The sequence below is a fragment of the Pochonia chlamydosporia genome, chromosome 1, assembly GCF_001653235.2.
Source record: "Pochonia chlamydosporia 170 chromosome 1, whole genome shotgun sequence".
NCBI classification, from domain to species: Eukaryota; Fungi; Ascomycota; class Sordariomycetes; order Hypocreales; family Clavicipitaceae; genus Pochonia; species Pochonia chlamydosporia.
The window spans coordinates 5,628,491-5,649,580 of record NC_035790.1 but is presented as its reverse complement, the minus strand read 5'-3'; the positions used below and the strand labels follow the sequence as shown (position 1 = coordinate 5,649,580).

The window sequence follows — 21,090 nt, the reverse complement described above, 5'->3', positions numbered from 1 at the left end:
AAATGTATTTCAGCTATCTATTCTACCAACTCAATTCCCTTCCCAGCAGCCGATGTAGAAAAAACATTCTTATATCCAAACAGATGGTCATTATGAGTCGCCCACATCTATACCGAGTGCTTCAAGCCACTTTGCAAAACAGAGACTTCGTTGAGAAGCTAGGAACAATAGCACATGTGGTTGTTTGTGACATATCGAGCTCCGTTTCTTCAGTACCAAGGTCTAAATTCTCATCTTTTGCTCCTTCCCAGTCCCGGTCTCGGTTTGAGTTAGTCCAAAGATTCCTGGGACTTTGCCATGTGCAACTCGAGCTCTATGGGCACAAGTTCGCTTCTCATTTTTTGGTTCAGACCTCCGACCTCGTCCGCCAATTTTCGTAGTTCCGACTTACAGGCTTCCGGGTCTCCTGCAATCTTCTCCAAGGTTTCTTTCTCGATGGCGGCCATTTGATAAGTGTGTGGCAACACCTCGCTCTCCTTTTGGAAGTATTGTTGCAAGATGACCCAGCCGAAGAGCAGGTATTTAGCGCTGCTGACGGGGTGGTAGACATTCATGTCGGCCTCTAGGCGTGCAGGACAGTGATCCTTGAGTATTTCCTTTGGTGTACCAGCCTCTAATTTTGGGAATTTCATTTCACACATGGCGCGAACATAGCTCAGCCGGAGAAAAAGGCACCCAGCATCGTACCATCTCTTCTGCGTGACTTCGAAAACCGGCTCCTTGAGCACCGCATTAGCCACATTTACCACGTCTTCCCATTGGATGTCATGGTCTTTTTCGATGGTCTCGACCGCATGTGCATTCAATATATATGCCAGCCGCGTCACGTTGATCCCGCCGGCGGAAATATCCAACAAGCACAATATTTGCCATTCCTCCATCAAAACTTGTATCTTCGACAATTGTTCTCTGTAGTGACCCAGTCTCGCAACCAACCAGTCCAGGTCGCTCTGATTGATGGCATCGGCCGGGGGCTGCCCTGTTTCCATATCCTCTGTCAAAAGTTCTGCCTCCAACGTGTTTTCGACGAGACGGTCCACTCTCCCAGTCAGCCAAGGGACTTTTCTTCTTACTGGCTGCTTCAAAAGAGGAAAGTAACCAAGAAGGAGAAGACAAAATGTAGGGTGAGGGAAAAAAGAGGATAGAGAGCGCAGATTGTTGGATTGCACGTTTCGGGTGTTTTTGATTCAACGCCCGCCGATGGCTCGAAGCTCGTGGTCTTGATGCGATGGGAGAAGAGTAACGGTGAGTTGATTGGGAGCAAATAGACATTATATAAACGTCAGTCTTACCAGACGGCCAAGACAGTGAATTACTAACTCCTGATATCCTTTCTGGACTAAACTGAACTGACAACGCATAGTTGCTATTCCAAATGGCAATAAGCAAAGAACATCCGCATCTAACTTGAACTCGATATATGCGGCGTGGAGCGGAACGTACAAGCACGGGGACAAATGGTGAACTAAAGATCGCCATCTGATCACCAGCATTCAGCTATTGAAGAATAAACAATCATTTGAGGCACGAGGACGAAACAGTCGATCTCTTGAAAGGGTACCGTCGTCAGCGGCCTCTTCAGCTTCTTACGCCGCTCATACACTTACATAACTGGCTGTGTACGATCCCAGATCCTGCACTCTGGTTTGTTCGGCATAAAATGTGTAGTTTTACGGAAGCCACTGCTGTCTATACTGTAGTAGTAGTGGAAGCGATGTATGCCAACCCTAAGTTGCGTCATTGGAGACGACTTCGCAGACACAAGTCAGACATTACACTTGGACGATGCGGTCGAGAAAAAGGGCTATGTATAATCTTACATAGCAAGTGGCAACACACATAAACCCCTGTACTGTAGTACCGCACGTATTTATGTAGAGAAAGCTGTATGATGTAGATTGATATGCGTAGGCAACACCGCCCTTGATATAAAGTGCTAACAACTGATCCATGCCGGGAATGTAAAACACGCAACAAACTACCAAAACGACACAAACTTAAAAAACAGATGCATTCGTACAGCCAGTATCCTACCAATGTGGCTCTGCCCTCTCCGCAGCCGGCGTAGAAATCACATTCTTATCTCCAAACGGATTATCATCATCGTCATCTTCCTCCTCACTAGTCACACTAGATGCCTTTCTCACCGGCGCTGCAGGACGAGGAGGTCTAGTCGGCGGAACTTTGGGCGCACTCTGCAACGACAGCCCCGAAATATCGGGCGCATTTCCAGCTGCTGTCCGTTCCTCTTGCGCCTTCTGCGTAATCACTATAGGATTTATTAGCCATGTGACAATAGACGAGACATCTCAAACTGAGGTAACATACTTCGGTACATGTGCGCTTGCTCTGCCAATTCATCGTCAGAATCGCTATCCGCCTCGATTGAGTGATCGAGCTGTTCGTATGCCATGAGAGCGTGTACAAGTTCGTCGTTGGCGTGGAGAAGACTGCCCAGATATTGCTCGCTTTCCACTTGATGAATCTTGAAATCGATATTAGCATGAAATCCACAGCATACCCAAGTAAGTTGAGACATACATATCGTAATATTCTACGTCGGAGCTGCTTGCACGCCTCGAAATTCTGCGTCGCGACTCGATTCTCTGAAATCCGCTCCTTCTCACGATTAATACTTTGCAGGGAGTTCATCAACCCAGTCGACGCTATGGACGACTCCGCAATCACAGACTTCATCTTCTCCTTCTCGGCCTCGAGATCGAATTTGCGGCCCCCTTTGCTCTTGGACTTGGATTTACTCTTCTTGTGTTTTTTCGAGTCCAAATCAGGTGGCATCATGACGCCATGGTTGTCGATTGCGCTGCTCATACTGAATCGGTCAGATGGCCCGGCAGCACCCTGTCTCCTCTGCTCGCTCGCTCTCTCCGCCTCTTCTTCCTCATCGTCGCCAAACGGATTCTCCGTCTCCTGAATAACCTTGCTCTTTTCCCGCGTCACGGCGACTTTACGCTTGGGCAGTTCCTAAACATCATCAGCAAGATTTATCCTTCCAACGTCACTGCAAAATAGTACCTTGTACAACCGAGCAACTCTCTCCAACCCCGGAACACTCGCATACTGCGACCACTCCCGAAACAGCTCTCCGCACTTCTTCTTCACTGCCGGGTCAGATAAATCCGACGAGCCACACACACGCAGTCGTTCCAGCAGCGGCTCATCTGCAAAGGCACGCTGAAACTGCGATCCCGCATTCTGAATCAGTCCGTCGAGGAGAACGAGCGCTCGAATTTGTCGATGCACATTACCATACTTGAGCTTCTTGCGGATCGCGCGTGCTGCTTCGGTCGGACCAGAAGCCTGGAGCTTGATGACTTCGACGAGGTCGGGGATTCCGCTGAGGTCGTCTTCGGGGTAGGACTCGGAGGTGAGGTTCTCGACGGTGACGGTGACCGCCGAGTACGGCTTCTTCTGGGTAGTGTTAGGAGGGGCTCTGAGTTTTGGTTGGGGCAGTGAAAGAGAACATGGCATCGATGTCATGAGACGACAAAATAGTATCGCATCATCCAACGATGCCCTGCTTTTCTTGTACATGGTAGGACAAGCATACCGCATGAAACATGGCAGGCTACCCAGAGCCCGTAGCTTAAAACCAGGCTTTCTCGCCGCCAATACACAAGGGCGATGTATAATCCGTGTATTAAAGCTCTCGGAAGCTCCTACGAGCACGTTCGAAGCTTCAACTCTCCTCACCAGCGGCTGTGGAAAGCTTGGCGGCGTCTGAAGTCTGCTGATACGACAAAGGTGGGGCGCAATGCGACTTTGCTGCGCTGGCGGTCCTTGTCGCTGCAAGACACTATTCCAGGATATTTACTAGGGACAAGCTGGTCGCGAAGTGGATGAAGCTACGAGTAGCAAAACGAGGCGTGTATCTGGCCAGATGGTGGTCGGATGGTGCACGTGAATGGTGTTCTGGTTGTGGTGGGAGCTTCTAAGGCCTGCGGCGCGGGAGTTAGAATGCGGGGTGTAATTTATGTTAGTGTTTGGCCTGAGCTGAGTTGAGCTGAGCTTGAGGACTGGATCACAATGACGAATGTTGGTGGGGTTCAGTGTATGTGGGTAGGCGCAATATAAATAGTAGGTTCACTTCCCTACAAACTCTTTTGTCATGGTGTTACCACTGCATTGGCGTGTTCATTGCAATAGTGTCTGGTAGCTGTTATTCATGTGTCCTCCGAGATTGTCAGACACGTGCAATGAATGGCAATCAAGTGTTTCGCACTTGTTCAAACGTTTCCTTGTCCGATTACACCACCCCCATCAAGTCTAATTTAACAGACACTCTAACTTTCATAACCCTGTCACTTAGGAACCTCGTGGCTGCATGCTATCAAATCAATCCTTCTTGACCTACTAGCAGAACGCTACCCATGCTGTATGTACCAATGTCAAGTCTACCTCTGTGTATGTGCGTAATATCCAAAAGTCGCTTCGTGATGCCTATCCCAGCAGGGACTACAAAAAAAAAAAAAAAAAAAACGCCAAACAAGAAAGAAACACAATCAAGTCTTGCCAAGACCTAGCAACACCAAATTGGCCACATTCATAACCGTAATGACCAACCACACCAGCATTGCCAGAATAATAATGTACCACCGATTCGACATGTTCACGCCGCCACTTCCGTTTCCGACTAAACGACTCTCATCCTCTGTTTCATTGTAGTATCGTGCCATTCCCGGTAAAACAGTCATATATCTCGAACGGCTGGTAAAGTAAATCAGGGGTAGTGTGACAAATGGCAGCACAGAGCTGAGAACAACTTGGGAAGCTGTCAGCGCCGTATTCAATCCTTGCCTGCCCACCGCCCCGGCAATAATGATAGATGGCGTGATACTGATGGAGCGAGTGATGAGTCGGCGCAGCCAAGGCTTGAGCTTCCAGTTGATGGCACCTTCGCTGACCATTTGTCCTGCAATGGTACAGACAATTCCTGCAGAAACGCCAGACAGCAAAAGCGCCAGAGCAAAGATTGTGCCCACGGCAGGCGAGATGCTTCTAGACAGCAGGGCGTGGATGCCAAAGATGTCGGCTTCGAGCGCATCTGGGTTCTGGTACAGCGAGGCGCCGGCCACGACAAGAATGGCTGAGTTGACGAACAGGGCGAAGGTGAAGAGCGCGAGGGCCAGTTCTGTAATGGAATATTTGAGCGAATGCTTGATGGCGGCCTGAGACGGAATGTATTTCGCCTTATCGAGGAAGTCGTCGTTGGTTGCAGAGGACGCGGCAGAGGCAGGTTCAACTGGCAAAAGGCCATGCCTGGTATCGTAATCCCGGAGTCGGGGCTGCACGATACCAGAGCCCAGATACAAGCTGTGAGGCATGACGGTCGCTCCAAGTATACCACAAGCTTGATAGAGTCTGTCCATTGTTAGTTCCGTTATACAGGTCGGTCATCATTGCTCAATGGAGACTTACGCTTGCGACTCAACGAGCTCCTTGGAAGGGACATATCCTCTGAACACGTCCCTAACATTCCCGGTAATCATGCTCAACTGTATACAGAAGCAGACTACGACCCCCAAAACCAAAAGACACACAAACAGCTCGAACAATCTCAGCCCCTTCATCGCACCATCGGGTCTATAAAAGATCAAAATCGCCATGACGTCTACAATGGACAGGGCAACGCCTGCCACAAGGGGCAGTTTGGGAATCAATAGGTTCAACGCAATAGCTGTGCCGATAACTTCGGCCATATCCGTCGCAATAATGGCAACTTCAGCCAGCACGTACAGGAAGTAATTCAACCAGCGGGGCAAATAGGCGCGACATGCCGATGCGAGGTCCAAACCAGTGACGGTACCGAGTTGAATGGCGAGTGACTGGAGGAGGATGGCGAAGAGGTTGCTGAGCAGGACGATGAAGAGTAGCTTATACTGGTAGGACGCACCGGCTGCAATGTCCGTGGCATAGTTTCCAGGGTCGACTAGATTATGTTAGTTTATCACGAAAGTGTGTCCGCCGAGCTCGTAGTCGAAGGCCGTTGATCAGCAAACACTCACTATACGCCACAGAAATCATGAACCCCGGCCCGATAAACTTGCAAAACGTCCAAAATCGATGCTTCGCCTTCTCCAACGCCGACTTTGCATGCGTCACGCTCCCCGATCTCGAACCGACAACATTGTCCCCCACCGAAACGGCATTCTTGTCAGCCGAAGCCGAAGAATCAGACTGTTCTTGCTGCGCATCATTGCGCTGAATACCGTGGGCGTTCATTTCTACCGAATTCCCACTGATCTCGTTTTGAAGAAATAGTTCCTTTTGCAAGATCTGGTGCCAAATTCCGCCTACCTCAAGGCAAAACTCACAAAACCCGTCGTGCGTACTCTCGCCATTCAATCAGCGAGTCTTTGAAAACTGTCCCAATAGCCCACGTCTCGATGACTCCAATCCGCTCATCAAGGGCTTTCGACGTCCAGCGAAAATGTGTAAAATCAAGGGCGAGTATTAATAGATTGCTGGGCAGCGATCATGAATTGCCGTTTCGAGATGTGCGGCCAAGACGACAGCGACAGGGATGATTGCAGAAGATTGGTCTTGGCGAAAAGGTCTCAGATTGATGTTTGTGGGTTGCGGTCTGGCATGCAGCTTGCAGGTTGCTGGGCTTATTCAAAATATGAATGCAGCACTTGGTTGCGAAGAGAACCTGCGCATGAAGGGATAAGTAAAGGAAATAAAATGGCCAGTGAGTTTCAATTTAGGCGCATGACCTCAAGACTTTGTTGCTTGCTCGGGGGCACTAACTTGACCTCGACGTTTTTGCAGAATGTGCCGATGGATGGATAGAGACGGAGAAGAGCGCAGGCTCCGGTGTTACCCGAGAGAATCGTGACGTTGGACCCACGCTTTGCTTTGCTTTTCTTCTCGACTCTTGTCTTGTCTTGTCTTGTCTTGCCGTCAATGCTGTGCGACGAGCATTCCTCTCAAGTTCAAGACAAATCTGCTTCCACAAGAACCAAAATAAAAGACCAAAGAGCACGACTTATATACCACACATATCTAATTTGTTCTCTCACAGCACCGCACACCAAACGGCCCTTCTCATCTACAAGTCCTCTTTCCCCCCCGCCACCACGCTCACCAACTTCCCACGGCACAAATCATCCGAAAATCCAACTCCAGAGCAAAACGCCCCCCTGCCCCGGCACAGACCGGTCGGACTCGATTCCCGATGGGTGTTGAACCTGCCCATTCTCCGCACCGAAACGAACGCTGTGCAACCGCTGCCGGCGGTGGCGGTTGGCTCAGATCTCGCGGATGGAGCCAGATCCGTTCGCTTGGTGGCTCCAGCTTTTGGAGCTTGTGGGTGCACAGCCGCCGCCTTTGAGCGAGATAACGTGAGATGTTGGTGATACTAGACCGTGACACTGGCTTACTATGCTAGCCAGAGAACGAGGACTACAAACTATTGTCAAATGGAATATTGGGTAAGCATGTATCAGCGCGATTAGGCCCGTGTGACCACATTATCCGGATGCTCGAGTTTGAGGAATCAATGGTTTGCAGGTTTGCATCTCCGGCATGGCATGCTTTGGCGTCTGCTGCAACTGCATCAGGTATCGAGGGAGTACTCTGTTTGTATGGGCGGGATACGACATGGCCCAACGCAGTTTTTTGCAAGGGACATCAATGGATCTAGATGTCCATGCTTCTGCTTATGCAGAGGTGCCGATTCGCCTTTGATCTACAGCACAACGTGGTGACCCCTGCATCGCTTTACATTGTCCAGTCGTCAAATGGTTTCGTGCCGATAGCGGCCAACCATCCATCATCATGATTCACTTTGATCATGTACGGTATCTGGAGTTTGGTCGTAAATGGTCTCACTATTCCAAATCAGAACCAACAGCCAGCTTTATCTTTATTAATATCTACAGCAACAGAAAGTGTTCATGCCGCAGCCTGGGATTTACACCAACATCCTCCAGCATCCAGGGTGATAGCCCAGGATCATTGGAAAGTTAATACCTCTCACCTCCAACTGTTGGCCATAACTTCTCCCGATGGGTCCTTTCGTCTCTCTCTGCTATACATACTCTGGGAAAAGCCATTACAGGGTATATGGGTACTCCGTATATTAGCTCAAAATCTCGCAATCCTGGACATCAAGCTTAGCCTCTACCACCCAACACCCCAGTCGTTCAGTCTCACTTTATCTTGCATTCACGTATTCCAATTCCTACCATGTTCCCGTAGCACGAAGAAACGCCACTCCATCGACAAAGCATGTACGTCGTACTTCTCAAACCATAGACCAAACCGGAAGAACACGTATGAAGCACAACCCGCGGTTACTCTCAACCATCTAGCGTCAATCTAGCGTTGCAACCTACATGTTCGAGAAGCGTCGATCAACAAGTCTCAATGGCTATACAGAATACTCAATAGCTCTGACAGCACCAACCAGACGTAGTGTAACATGCGTGCCACGCTCGGTAACACAATGATGACGATGTCTGCGTCCGTTGTATCACGAAGCCATTCGTTCTGATAGTCATGGTCACAGTTCTTTTGTGTGACAATCCTCCAAGTAATAGTGTGATATGCACATGCGCATTTGGTGCATTTGGTGCAGAAGGTGGTGCGCAGAAAAGAAATTGGTCCGTGGTGAAGAGGAAACCGGAGTCCATCACCGAGCCAGCAACGCAATGTCCAGGTCCACTCGTCACATCACACCCCGTCATTTTATAAAATGATGCCAGAGAAAAGTTTAAATTTCATAGTCGCATGATAACCTGACCGCTTCTATTTTCAAAATTATCAATTCTGTTGTGTATACCCATTTCGATTTCGTTCTATCCCCGTGCGCCGTGCCGACTGGTTGATGATATCGGCAATGTACCAGACTCCCTGGAACCAACACGCCCTGTCCTCGTTTCCCTTCGTTTCCTTTCAATTTGCAGCCTGTTGAAAGACCGCCCCCAAATAACACCGCTTTGTACGACCGACTGAATCGCAGTTTTGGGTATCAATGTACGCGCGTCTCGCTCGTCATTACCTCCCTTTTGGCTTGACCCTCACCACACCGACGGTTGCATCTTTTGTATCTCGGGATCCATACTCGAATGGGCAGTTCTCCGAAGTCAGGATGAGAGTAGCACAAAGATTTTGGCCATGGAACGGATCCAAAGCCAAGGAATAATCGCTCTTAATGTTTTTACTTTTGCTTCTTGCCAGACTTGGCAGCGGCTCTCTCGCGATCCCGCTTGGCATAGATGCCTGCCGTGAAAGGGTCCTCGAACCGCAGAGCAACGACATACACGAGGTAGACCCACAGCGTCAACAAAAGACCAGCAGGCTTGCCATAGTACAGTGAAGTTCCAAGGAAGCTCAAGGTCGAGCCCACATACATGGGAGCACTGGACACGTTGAAAGGAAACCCAGTCACCATTTCTTCCAGCAAAACGCCAAAGTAGTCGCCAAGGAAAGTGCCCCTTATTCCCAACCGGTATGTTGAGGTAATGACGAGGGTGTTACCGGCAGCGAACAATGTGAAGGCGGCAGCTTGCGTGTAGATACTGTCAAGCAAAGGGTGTGATGGCTGCTCCGAAATAGCAGTCTTAAACAACCAGTCGCGAACGAGGCCAAGGGAGAAGATGGCAGCAGCAAGACCATAGTTGGCCGCCTTGGAGTTGCCGCCAAACAGGTTCGTTAGGAGTTTGTTGTGGTACTCTACAGCATTTCTCATGTCAGTTTGGCAACCATCATTATGCTAGACCGTTCACAGATGGCCCTTGGCACACAGCTTCGGTAGCTTGTCGAGAAGGCAAATTGGGAGGCGAACCTTGTCGGGCAACAATACTGAAGGACGACACAAGACGTTGTCAGCAAGCGATATCTTCGTCATCGGCAAACGGAGGAGTAAAAAGGGCTTCCGGAAGGGCTGCATGGACAGACATTACTCACTTCCACCACAGCGGATTAAAGGCAATAGAGGCTGCAGATACTATTTTCACCCAAACACAGGAAGAATCAGTCACAGTACCGTCACATGGCTTCAACCGCACTCGAGCTGCCATCAATTCAACTCACCAAGCAAGCTCGTCTTGCTAAAGTCGACATAGTCGACGAGGTTACCGAGAAGCGACGTCATGGTGCACGGATTTGAGACTTGGTAGCAAACCGAACACAAAAGACCACCTGTAACACGAACTTGGGAAAAGCACGCAAGGCACTCGATAGCCTATTGAGCTGGTAAAAGCTTCTTGGGGCAGGCTGCACCGAGTGGGTGGGGAAAGAGAATAGGAAAGGGAGAGAAAATACGCGTGGTGAGGAAATTGCGAGAATTAAAAAGGTGTTTACGTAGCATTTAGACGTGCTCGATTTTGTCCAGTTGCCCTTGCTTGCTGGGCGTGAGTTCTGCCTTCCATGTTTATCCGGCCAAGGCTCACGCGCACCAGACCAAGGCCAGGCCGTAAGTAGGCGGTATGGACCTCGACTGGCGTCATTGAGCATTGAGCAGCGACGACTGGGGCGAAGCTGGCATCTGGGGGGAGCTCATTCTAGCGCTTCAGTGGCTCCCGTGTCCCGCCTGCTCCAGTAAAAACGATGCGGGGCCGTTGAATTGTTGCCTAGCTGATGTCAATTGACTTCAATTCGTTGAGGAGCCCCACTGTCACAAGCTTCTTCACAACAGTGCCTGCCATTTTCTACAGCTTTAATTTCATGTCTGTCTTCTCCCTTGTCATTCAACAAAACCGATCCGTGGCCACTACGGAGCAAGCCCCTGTGTATTCCCTTGCCAGCAACATTGATCACACTGGAATCTCCGGCATTATAATCGCATTGAACTTTTGACTCTTTTGCTTCAATACCCACCGAATTTGTCCTGCGGCAGCTCCACGTCCGTTCCGATGTGGAGATGCGGTGTGGGCAACCTCCGCCATTGACGGCCTACCATCACCACATTAGCTCTCCCGAGACCTCCCTCACACGGCTCTCTATCTGCGGGACAAGTGTTAGTATCGATGAACCGATTCGCATTTCGTGGTATTGGGAGGTTCGTGTAGCATGTGCCTCGTCAATTCTGTGAGGCTGTCACTGTAAGTAGCACTGAAGCAAGGGCACGCTGATGCCGATGGAACACCAGCCACTGTGAGGCTCAGGCAAGTGCATCGTAAGACTTCAATCGATTGATGGGTCATAAATGTCATTAATCTATCGTCAAGCACCTTGCCGCATGGCCGACGCTGTGGTATCAATGCTATGTTCGACGGTTTCTGGTCTTCTTCCCCGTTGTCGTCGTATCCTCCTCCTCCTCATCTTGGCCCTTCTTTAAATCTTCCGTCAGCCCCCATTCCTCTTTATCGTACCAATCTTCGCCGTCAGACATGTCCCTATTTGGTCCACAATGTGCTTCTGCTTTGGCCCAATGCAGCACATTGCTGCGGAGCCTCTCAGCCCGCAACAGACCCTGGTGTAGCCTGGTTGCCCCTCTGGTCACCTCTTCTTGTTTTTGCACGTAAAGTGCCAGTAGCCGTCTAATATCCTCAGCTTCATTCTCCGGAATGCCCATGTTCCTGTCGGGTTTGGCACTAGCTGGCGGAAGAAACATGGGGTGTACAAACGATGCCTCATCTGCTTCTGATGCGAGAAGCGGCCCAGCTTGCTCCTTTTGTGCATTGCTTAGCTGTCCTGCGTCCTTTGCATTTTCTTTGCTTTGGGCATCACCATTCCCATTTGTATTGGTATTGGTACTCCCTTCTTTGTCATCTGTTTGTTTTGACTCTCCACCGATGGCTTTCTCCTCCGTCGGTTCCTTGGTGCTCGTTACTTCCTTGCCCTTTTCTTCTTCGCCAGCGCCGGCAGCATCCGCCATGGATACATCACCATCTGCACTGGTGCCATCCAGCAGTTGGTTCTGGGTCACACCTATTGAATTCTTCGTAATATGAGGGTTCGACTCCCCATTCACGACGACTGTAGGCGATCCTTTACCTCCGCCATTGGACAAAATCTGTAGGAAGCGAGCCACATGCTCGTCCGAGTATAAATCAATGTCGTTCGAGCCTACCATTGTTTCGCAAGGCATCCAGACACCATCGCCACAAAGCGAGGTCCACAAATGCCTTACCTCCCACAATGATTGGTTCTCTTTCCGCATTAGAGTGCAGCTTTGATGGATGAGCTCATCGAGAGTCTTCGAAGTGAAAGGTTTGGAGAGTGTCGGGTGATGTGGTAGATCGGTCGACGCGGTAAGAGGTGCGAGAATATCTATTCAAAATGTCAATTGCGATGCTAGCTTCAAAGTTGTGAAGCCCACTCACGATCCAGGAGAATGTTGGAGTATGGGTTGAGTTCGGCAGCGGCCAATTCAGCATCTTCTACTCGGTCATCGTCGTCGTCGCTCAGTATTTCATAACCCTCGTCGTCCACTAGAGGTGGGTTCCGATATAGAATATTTCGTCGGACGCCGGCGTAGTCGACAGCCTAGTGAACAAGTCGTCAGGAACTAGCACGTCGCAGGACGCATTTCAACCCGACAAAAGAGTTCATACCTCTTTATACGCACTTGGGCCGGCAGTCGGCGCCAATTGCCCTTTGTGTGCAAATCGTGCTCTTTTTTGAAGCTTGTGTCCTCGGTTGGTGAAGCTCTCAACTTCAGAATCGGAATCAGACTCTGTAGCAGATTTTTGGTCAGCCAATGGTTCGGGTGCACGAAAGAACCGTGTCCGAGAAGTTCTCACCATAAGCTTTCCTCTTAAAAGCCTTCTTCATGCCGGCAATCGTCTCCGCAAACAGGATCTGTTGCGTTGCCATGACGGGCGGCTAATCGGGTTGTGTGAGGGTGTCGACGGCTTCGTCGATGATGCCACCAGCTGAGGCTGGCCTGGTGCGCGATGCAAGGCACAACACTGTGGCCGTGAGCCGGTGTGTAGAGCTATTTGGCTGATTAAACTTGAAAGTAACGTCTGATTTGCGGCAAGGAGCGATATCAATGTCATAGAATCGGAAGTTAAGGGCTGAGGAGGGTGTGGTTCATGGGAGGGAGCAAATTTACTGCGTGACCGCGAAAGCGAGGGGACTGACCACGAGCGCAAGTGCACAGCGGCATAACCATCTTTTGGCAGAGACATCCAGTTCTCCCACAGCTGGACTTGGGTACGTACCTCCTTCCTTCTTGGCCACACATTCGATCCCGTCTGCTCCAGTCTGCAAAAATTCAACCAATTGAGAGCAAGTCTCCGGGACTTTTTTTCGCCGACGCCGGAAGTGGTATTTTGCCGATATTTAAGCGTTATCGTTCCTGGATGATACGTCACCGCTGCTTATCGCCCAGCTATCTGAGGTACCCTACAGTTGATCTAGTGAATGTTTGGTCTCGTCAACTACCTCGGTACAGAGATAATTTGATTGCAAAGCTTGCAAGACCATATCTCTCATCGTAGGTGTCATTTTTTAACTCGTGCCGGTGCTTCATAGGCTAATTGGGACATCGTTCTAACAAAAATCTGCATTGCAGTGTTCCGTTGTTGACTACACACTAACATATTGGGAGTGACCAGGATAAGGACAACGACGCCTGTGTTTACAGGCAGTGATATCAATAAAAGCATAAACTTGCAGGAAATCCATCCAAGCTCGCCATACAATGTCCCTCATTTCAAGCAACGGTATTTGTCTGCAAGCACAACAGACCCATCGTATACAAACATCAAGATATCGCAATACACCCCGTAAGGCTTCCAACTCACAAACCAAGATCTGGCAAACATGTGTCTCCCTCAAAATATATCATATACATCCAATCCATCCCGCAGTATATAAGCCTCTTCCATTGCACGTTACGCCTGGCATCTATACGCTGGTTAGTATTGCTTAAATAAGAGTACACTGCAGGTGTTGTTGCCTACACTTCTGGAGAGTTTGTAATTTCTTCGAATGCCTGAAGGATATCAAAGCCCATTGCGACCAGCGGTTCATACGCATCATCCACAACCTACACTTTGTCAGAAGTTGTCGGCGCCCTTTGTTTAACTTGGAGAACTTACCCAACTCAACACTGCCTTAGATGCTTTGTGGCTCTTGCTTTGGCGAACGCCCATGAGCGCCAAGCCCTGCAGGATGAGTGTCGTTTGTGGTGTTGAGGGCACAATTGGGGCAATTATACCACCGATATCCCCACGCTCAGACAGCAAGGGGGGAATATATGTCACCAATGGACTGCCTTGTCGGCAAATAATGACCGTACCGACAAGGTTACCAGACGGGTCCTTTGCTCTGACAATGCCACAGGCTTTGTTCTCCGACAGGGCATAGGTATAGAGCTCGAGCACCTCTGGATTAGCATTTGCACGAACGTGATGTAGTACACTTTCTGCGTTTTCGAGACCATGTATCAAATCAAAGCTGATGTTGGCCCTCTGAATGCTTTGCAAGAGCCCCTCGGGAGCCAGCCAATTTGTGAGGTCGTTTATAATCATATTTGTCAATCGTCGAGGAAATTGGGTGTCCCATCCGCTGTTACTGAACCATTCTTTGACGGTATTTACCTCGATATCCAAAGGAATGCCCAGGAATACACCAGGAAATGACATGCCGACTTGGACCTTCTTAAGACCACGCTGCTGGCTGAGGCTTTTCAGGGCCCGTCGATGAAGAGATCGCCCAATTGAGACATTGCGCTTACCAGGGTCGACAAGTAGAGCACCAATGATACCAACACCGCCAATAAAGTATGTAGCGACAAACCCATAAAGAGCATTTGTACTACTATTTCTCACTACAAAGTGAGACTCCTTGATGTTGGGGTTGTGTAGTTCAAAGGAAGCTGCCCGCGTCGACCTGAGGAAATGAAGATCGGGGGCGCTAGCTCTGTGAACCGCTTTGACCAAATCGTCCAAGCCGCCGTAATCGCGAGAGCGGTCATATTCTTCGACAAGCCAGTGTTGTCTGGACTTGAGGACCTTTTTGCTCTTGCGTAGAGTCCCGGGCATACTGCCGATGGGGTTAATCTCACCAACCAGAACGCGCACCAAGGCAGACATGGCATTTTCCGTAAAGTCAAAAGTGCAAATGTACGTTCCGATCGACTTGTCCATGGCGAAGTCGTAGGGAGAGCTCACAGCGACCACAATCAGCTGCTTCTTGTTTCCCCTACTGCGGTGCATGGAGCACATCATGTCCACATGCTTGGTAAAACCTGCTTGGTACATGTTTCGGTTCGCATCCGCTGTAACGATGATGATGCAAGATGCTCTGGCTATAAGGTTTTCATGGACTGAACCCCAGGTCAGAAATAAGTTGATAGCTCTTAGAAGATGTTTGCAAAGGTTGGATGCTTACCTGGTCTCACACCATTTGCTGTATAACTCGTGTGAAGAAGCTTTTCATTGCGGTATCTTGCAAGGTTCTTGCCAAACTCTCGGAATACGCCTTCTCCGCTCATTATAGCACTTCGTTCGCGATCTCTGTGAGCCCAGGAATCGTGGTGTGTTGGTGCTTGCGACCAGTTCTTCTTTGATTCCAGCAGGCTTTTGGTCATGGCTGAAGCAGGCAGCGGTTTAACCAGAGGTGTGAGCAGCAGAAGCTCCTCGCCAGGGTGCATAGAGTTAGAAAGGGGCAGCATCTTCTCTTTGTCCCGAATGACAGTGATGGATTCGTCATAAGCCTGGCGTGACAGCGACAAGTGGGATGGATGCAGCTGAGAGAGAAGTGAGATACCCGGAGGGTTGAGAGCCTTTGCCCATGAGGTACAGGTCGATTTGAGGTGGAGGATTCGTCTGATGGATGTAAAGATGCGATCTTTGGTAATAATGCCGTTTTCGTAACCCAGTCTTAGACCTTTGATAGCTTCGAGTTGGACATCGTATGCACGGCAGAGAAGGACGAGATCGCAGCCGGCTTCGACTGCCATGACAACGCCGTTCTGGACGCCCAGATCGTGACTCAGAGCCTCCATTTCTAGACATTCGGAAATAGCCACTCCCTTGAAGCCCAGCTCATTACGAAGCAAATCATCAACAACTTGGTCTGAAAGACAAGCATGGCCAACATTCATGGATGGGTTTGAGATACCACAGCCACCAACAAACATGGCATCCAGTTTACCAGACGCAATGGCATTGCGAAATGGAACCAGTGCACTAAGACTGAGCTCTTCTAATGTTTGTGTGATGATAGGGACATCGAGGTTGGAGCCTTGGAAATCCAAGTTGCCGTACGAGGGGAAATGCTTTCCGGCTGCCGCAATACCAGCATCTCGAACACCGTTGAGTGAGGCAAGACCATACTGGGAGGCTTCCTGGGGGTCATCTCCAGTTGATCGAACGCCGAGCGGTTGGTATCTGGCATTATTAAGAACATCCAAGACGGGGCCGAGCATGAGATTAACACCACAGGCGGAGATTTCCGTAGCCGTAGCCTTGGATGTTTCGTACGCCAACTCGATGCGGCCAGTAGCAGCAATGCCCATGGCACTTGGGAATTGGCAAACATAGTCTTCATCGAACAGGCTGTTTACACCTCCATTTTCCTGATCCACGGCGATGAGTAGCGGATGCGGGTGGCCAGCGTTTTTGGCTATCGTTTGTAACTCCTGGACAAGTTTGGCAGTCTCTTGGGCATCTAATCATCCGGGTCAGTATTTCCTGTAGTCCTGTATAATTGTCCATTGACACGTGCAAACGGAGGGAACATGTTGTAGTTTCAGGCAGCCAGGAAGACTCTTTGACCAGCACCAAGAGTGAAACTTGAGGGCCGCAAAATGGTATGAGACAAATGGAGAACTTTTAGGGCAAACGAACTTTTCAGGTTCTTGGCCGTAAGAATGATTGAGCCAAGATGGTGATCTTCGATAAGACTTTTAATCTGAGGGGTAACTTCTGTGCCATCCCAGCCCATAATCAGCATCTGCCCAATAGCCCTGCATACGAGCGTTAGCCATCATATCACTCAACAAGTCGAGGCAGCGACGAAAAGATATTCAGTCTCTTTCCACAGAACAGAACAGAGCGGAGCAGAAGAGAAATGTCTAAACATACCAGTCGAGATTCTGCCATAGTGGGTCCAAGTCGCTCCCATCTGAGCTCGAGTTGGAGTTTGGTTTCTTGGAGTTGGAGTTGGTAGCAGCCATTGTGAATGGGACGGGGACGGCGGCTTGGTTCAATTTGCTGCACTCATTTGATAGTAGCCGTCCGGTTTACAGGATAGTCGGCACTTGGAAGCGGCGGGAACAGGCTTGTGAAGCTTAACGACGTTGAAAAAGAGTTGACAAGGACACGCGTGTGAGTACTACTTAGTTGCAAGTGCTCGGCAGATTGAGCGGCGTTGGATGTCCTAGCTGTATCATCTGAGGATCTGACTGAGGGGGGTTGGCCGACATGTAGCCAAACAGTTGGTAAGCCGCCTCTAGCTCTGGTCGGGTGCGAGTCCAGATGTCTGGTCCGTCTCAGGTCTGGTCTGGCGTTCACAGGGTCTGGGGTCGGGTCAATGTCGGCAGCCTTGGCGGGCAGGCGATAAGATGGCTGGCTGTCTGGGTGTTCCTTCTGATTTGGTCTGAACCGCCTGCCTTCTCTAGATGACTTGCTTGGTCTGTGATTTCAACCTACCCGGTACCAGGGATCCTTCAAACAGGGCGGCCCACTTGGATCCTCCACCCACTCATCAAAGCTTGAAAATACTCCGGTGTCCGGGCTTCAGTGATGCTTCCAATTCCACCGATTCTCCACCAGCACATTCGGAGCCTCACCCGGGAAGAGGGACCAGGTTGGAGACTGCGACTCGGCGGCTTCCATGCGGTGCGGTGCGGCAACGGCGTGGATCGACGAGACAACGGTGTTGTCAGATTTTTTTTCTTCCCTTGCTTCTTGTCTTTCTTTTCGTTTGGAGATTGGCCAGGGTTGCTGGAGTGTGTTGGCAAGCACCAGCATTGAGTGACAAGCAGCCCAGCAAAAAGTCAACGTTACATGGGCAAGACTGATGATTGTTTGAGATCAGATCGTTCAACACAGTGGGCTCCGACGCCCCCTCATGGTCCTCCAACGCCATCGACCCGTTCGTTACAGTGCTTCTCGCTCCACAACTGCCACGATGGGGGACGCCAGCGGCCCTCTCCAACCAAACCGTTTGTCCCAATGATGTAGCCGCATTTTCACAGCTTGAGCTCGATATGGCACTCTGAGGGCACTCTGAGTCCAGTTGCAACCAGACCGTTACTGAAACTGACATTGACCTCATTCAGTCCTTTCCCTCCCCGGCATCTCCGCTCAGTCGCCGCCTGTCAATGGACCCGCTCGGCAGCCAACCGTGGGCCATGGCATGGCACCGTGACAATGATGATGGCGAACCCGCCAGGTATTTTTTTTTTTTTTTACCTTTTCTAGCCCGGCTCTGTGAATGGTGTATGGTCTGGTGTTTTGTCGTTACCACGAGAGCCTGCCGCCGCATCGTTCTCGCCCTCGTGTCTGGATGACTGGGCGTGTCCCCATCGGAACGGCGGGGGCGGAATACCTTGGACTGGTAACCATGAATGAAGGCGACGGGTCGATGGATCGACTCTTATTATTATATTTGTATCTACTAGCTCTACAATCAGTCCATGGACGGTGGAATGGCAGCCACGATACCCACGGAAGAGCATTCTAAACCTTGACTGCTAGCTACTCTTACATCACTGAATAATACCATTTCTAACCTTGTTTTCCCTGAACTACCTTCCATCAATCACAACCTCATACCTCATCGACAACATACCTCTAGACCCTTCCTTGCCTCGATCCTGGGCATCGGCAGCAAGCAATCTTTGGGTAGAAGCTATTTGTACACAAAGGAGCTGCTCTCCGACAAAACACCATGCCTATCGCTCTATCTCCCCCGACCCGGCCGAGGAACGGCCTGACCAAATTTACCAACTGCCGTTTGGTCAAAGGCGATGCTCTGGTCACAGAAGATCTTTGGGTCAGCTCATTAACGGGCAAAATCATCAACAGTCAAGCAGCTTTCTTTGATGAGCTGAACCTTCCCGATGTGACCATCGATCTCGGCGGCCGCATCATCTCGCCCGGCATGATTGAATGCCAGCTCAACGGCGCTTTCGGCTTCAACTTTTCGACGCTACTCGACGACATGTCCCAATACGGCAAAAAGGTCAACGAGGTGAACAAGCTGCTCGTCCAGACCGGTGTCACATCTTACATCCCAACAATTACCAGTCAACGGCCCGAGCTGTACCAAAAGGTGGGTTGGTTTCCCGTCAAAATCTGAATGGCTTTCTGCAAGTGTGACTACGCCGAGTGCATTATTCGATCCCTGCCGATGAAGCAGCACCGAGTGGTGCATTTCCAGCCATGTTCACAAGGCGGCGCTGCCCTCAAGTCGGTCGGTGATGATCACAGACAACATAAAAAAAGAATTCCAAAAGGAAAAAAAAAAATTTGTCTAAAAATACATATTTTGCTAACACGGATTTTGTTCTTGATGCAGGCCTTACCATTCCTGGGACCCTCAGGAGCGAATAGAGACGCACAGGACGGCGCTGAATCCCTGGGCGCCCACTGCGAAGGACCATTCCTGAATCCTACCAAGAACGGAGTTCACAATGTCGATGTGCTGATTGAGGCGGAATCATTTGCTGACATCGAGGCCTGCTATGGCGCAGAGAACCTGCGACCTCGGCGCGAGGGTGAAACCATTCCCGTCAAGATGATCACGGCTGCTCCGGAGCGCGGACAGATGATGAAGCTCATTCCAGAAATCGCTTCGCGAGGCATCATATACTCGGTTGGTCACTCCGAAGCCACGTATGAACAGGCGTCGGAAGCGGTTGGCCATGGCGCAACCATGATCACTCACCTGTTCAATGCTATGCGGCCACTACATCACCGCAACCCTGGCATCTTTGGTGTTCTGGGCAAGGCCGAGAACTTGGCACGCCCTTACTTCGGCATCATTTCTGATGGTATTCACCTTCACCCGACGACGATTAAGATTGCCTTTAATGCGCATCCCGATGGCTTCATCCTCGTCACTGATGCTATGCACCTTGTCGGTTTGCCGGACGGAGCTTATCCTTGGACCAACGGCGATCAGACGTGTAATATCGTCAAGAAAGGATCTACCCTTTTGTTGGAGAATTCTGACACCATTGCTGGAAGGTTCGTTTGAGATGTCAATCCTTTTTTACTCAAATCCCCCTGTCACTAGAACCATCATGTCATGCGTGGGTGTGTGAGACAGTTGTGCTCCCCCGCTCATATCAGACGTGCAACTATCTCGCCATCTGCATGCACGTCAGGGCATCAGACTGTAAACTATTGGCCATCACAAAATGCTAACAAATTTGGCACAGTTCCATCACGTTGCTAGAATGCGTCAACAACTTTCTAGAATGGTCGGGCACGGGCATTCCTCAGGCCCTCAGGGCCGTGACGTCGACTCCCGCCGCCATGCTTGGTTTCCAGGGCATCAAGGGATCTTTGGAAGCTGGCGCTGACGCAGACCTCGTCATCTTTTCCGAAGAGCAATCCGCCACTGGATCTGGATCCAAGCAGCTCGTGCTTGACGAGGTCTGGAAGTTTGGCAGTCTCTTGCACAAGAACAATAGCACCACGAAATGAATGAACATGCACGACAATGAAGCGACGTTTTGAGGCGGGGCATCTATTTCCCTGAAACTGTAACGAGCATCATGAATACTCCGTATGCCCTGTGGCAATCCTTACCAGCTCTGCAAAGAGTTGAACCAATCGCGTAGACGTAGGACCAGTTCTCAATTGTACATAATTCAAGACAAGGGTTTTTTTTCTGTCGTTTGTTGGAGAAAGCACAAAGCGGGGGAAGACCAGACAAGGGTACTTGGCAGGGCATGACATATACCAGAACAGAACACATCAAAAGGATTGAGGGCAGGATAAGGATGGACTCCAAGATAGACTGGCGTATTACTATTCTGCATTCTTACGGTTGAAATTGCCTTATGATTATTCCTATTTATTTTCGGTGTTCCATTTGGTCGGCAAAAATAGAAGATGGCGTTGGTTCTTGCTTGACGAAGGAACTGGCTGACAGATCCCAACTCATTTCGGCGAGGCGGTGATCCGATCGGATGTTCGCGACTCTTACTATCTG

At 50.0% G+C, this 21,090-nt stretch overlaps 7 protein-coding genes across 7 annotated transcripts; 1 reads left to right on the top strand and 6 right to left on the bottom strand.

The window, feature by feature from the left end:
• Positions 1-269: 269 nt before the first annotated feature.
• On the bottom strand, positions 270-989 carry VFPPC_13094 (hypothetical protein; the record flags this gene model as incomplete). The annotated part of the gene is made up of 1 exon (XM_018290871.1): positions 270-989. The coding sequence occupies one exon, from the start codon at positions 987-989 to the stop codon at positions 270-272; it is 720 nt and encodes a 239-aa protein (XP_018149942.1).
• A 1,041-nt stretch (positions 990-2,030) lies between these two features.
• Positions 2,031-3,580, bottom strand: VFPPC_01467 (VHS domain-containing protein; the record flags this gene model as incomplete). Its single annotated transcript, XM_018281296.1, has 5 exons — positions 2,031-2,269; positions 2,329-2,485; positions 2,542-2,982; positions 3,034-3,429; positions 3,569-3,580. The coding sequence occupies 5 exons, from the start codon at positions 3,578-3,580 to the stop codon at positions 2,031-2,033; spliced, it is 1,245 nt and encodes a 414-aa protein (XP_018149941.1).
• Positions 3,581-4,520: 940 nt separating this feature from the next.
• VFPPC_01466 (transporter protein smf2) lies at positions 4,521-6,240 on the bottom strand (the record flags this gene model as incomplete). The annotated part of the gene is made up of 3 exons (XM_018281295.1): positions 4,521-5,379; positions 5,437-5,947; positions 6,024-6,240. The coding sequence occupies 3 exons, from the start codon at positions 6,238-6,240 to the stop codon at positions 4,521-4,523; spliced, it is 1,587 nt and encodes a 528-aa protein (XP_018149940.1).
• Positions 6,241-9,181: 2,941 nt separating this feature from the next.
• VFPPC_01464 (phospholipid methyltransferase) lies at positions 9,182-10,117 on the bottom strand (the record flags this gene model as incomplete). Its single annotated transcript, XM_018281293.1, has 2 exons — positions 9,182-9,696; positions 10,057-10,117. 2 exons carry the CDS (start codon positions 10,115-10,117, stop codon positions 9,182-9,184), a joined length of 576 nt encoding a protein of 191 aa, XP_018149938.1.
• Positions 10,118-11,227: 1,110 nt separating this feature from the next.
• VFPPC_01462 (rxt2-like protein) lies at positions 11,228-12,783 on the bottom strand (the record flags this gene model as incomplete). The annotated part of the gene is made up of 4 exons (XM_018281291.1): positions 11,228-12,237; positions 12,291-12,453; positions 12,522-12,643; positions 12,711-12,783. The coding sequence occupies 4 exons, from the start codon at positions 12,781-12,783 to the stop codon at positions 11,228-11,230; spliced, it is 1,368 nt and encodes a 455-aa protein (XP_018149936.1).
• Positions 12,784-13,808: 1,025 nt separating this feature from the next.
• Positions 13,809-17,098, bottom strand: VFPPC_01461 (beta-N-acetylglucosaminidase; the record flags this gene model as incomplete). The annotated part of the gene is made up of 6 exons (XM_018281290.1): positions 13,809-13,821; positions 13,878-13,963; positions 14,016-15,244; positions 15,310-16,590; positions 16,770-16,888; positions 17,007-17,098. The coding sequence occupies 6 exons, from the start codon at positions 17,096-17,098 to the stop codon at positions 13,809-13,811; spliced, it is 2,820 nt and encodes a 939-aa protein (XP_018149935.1).
• A 1,718-nt stretch (positions 17,099-18,816) lies between these two features.
• VFPPC_13093 (N-acetylglucosamine-6-phosphate deacetylase) lies at positions 18,817-20,579 on the top strand (the record flags this gene model as incomplete). Its single annotated transcript, XM_018290870.1, has 3 exons — positions 18,817-19,200; positions 19,447-20,117; positions 20,312-20,579. 3 exons carry the CDS (start codon positions 18,817-18,819, stop codon positions 20,577-20,579), a joined length of 1,323 nt encoding a protein of 440 aa, XP_018149934.1.
• Positions 20,580-21,090: the final 511 nt, after the last annotated feature.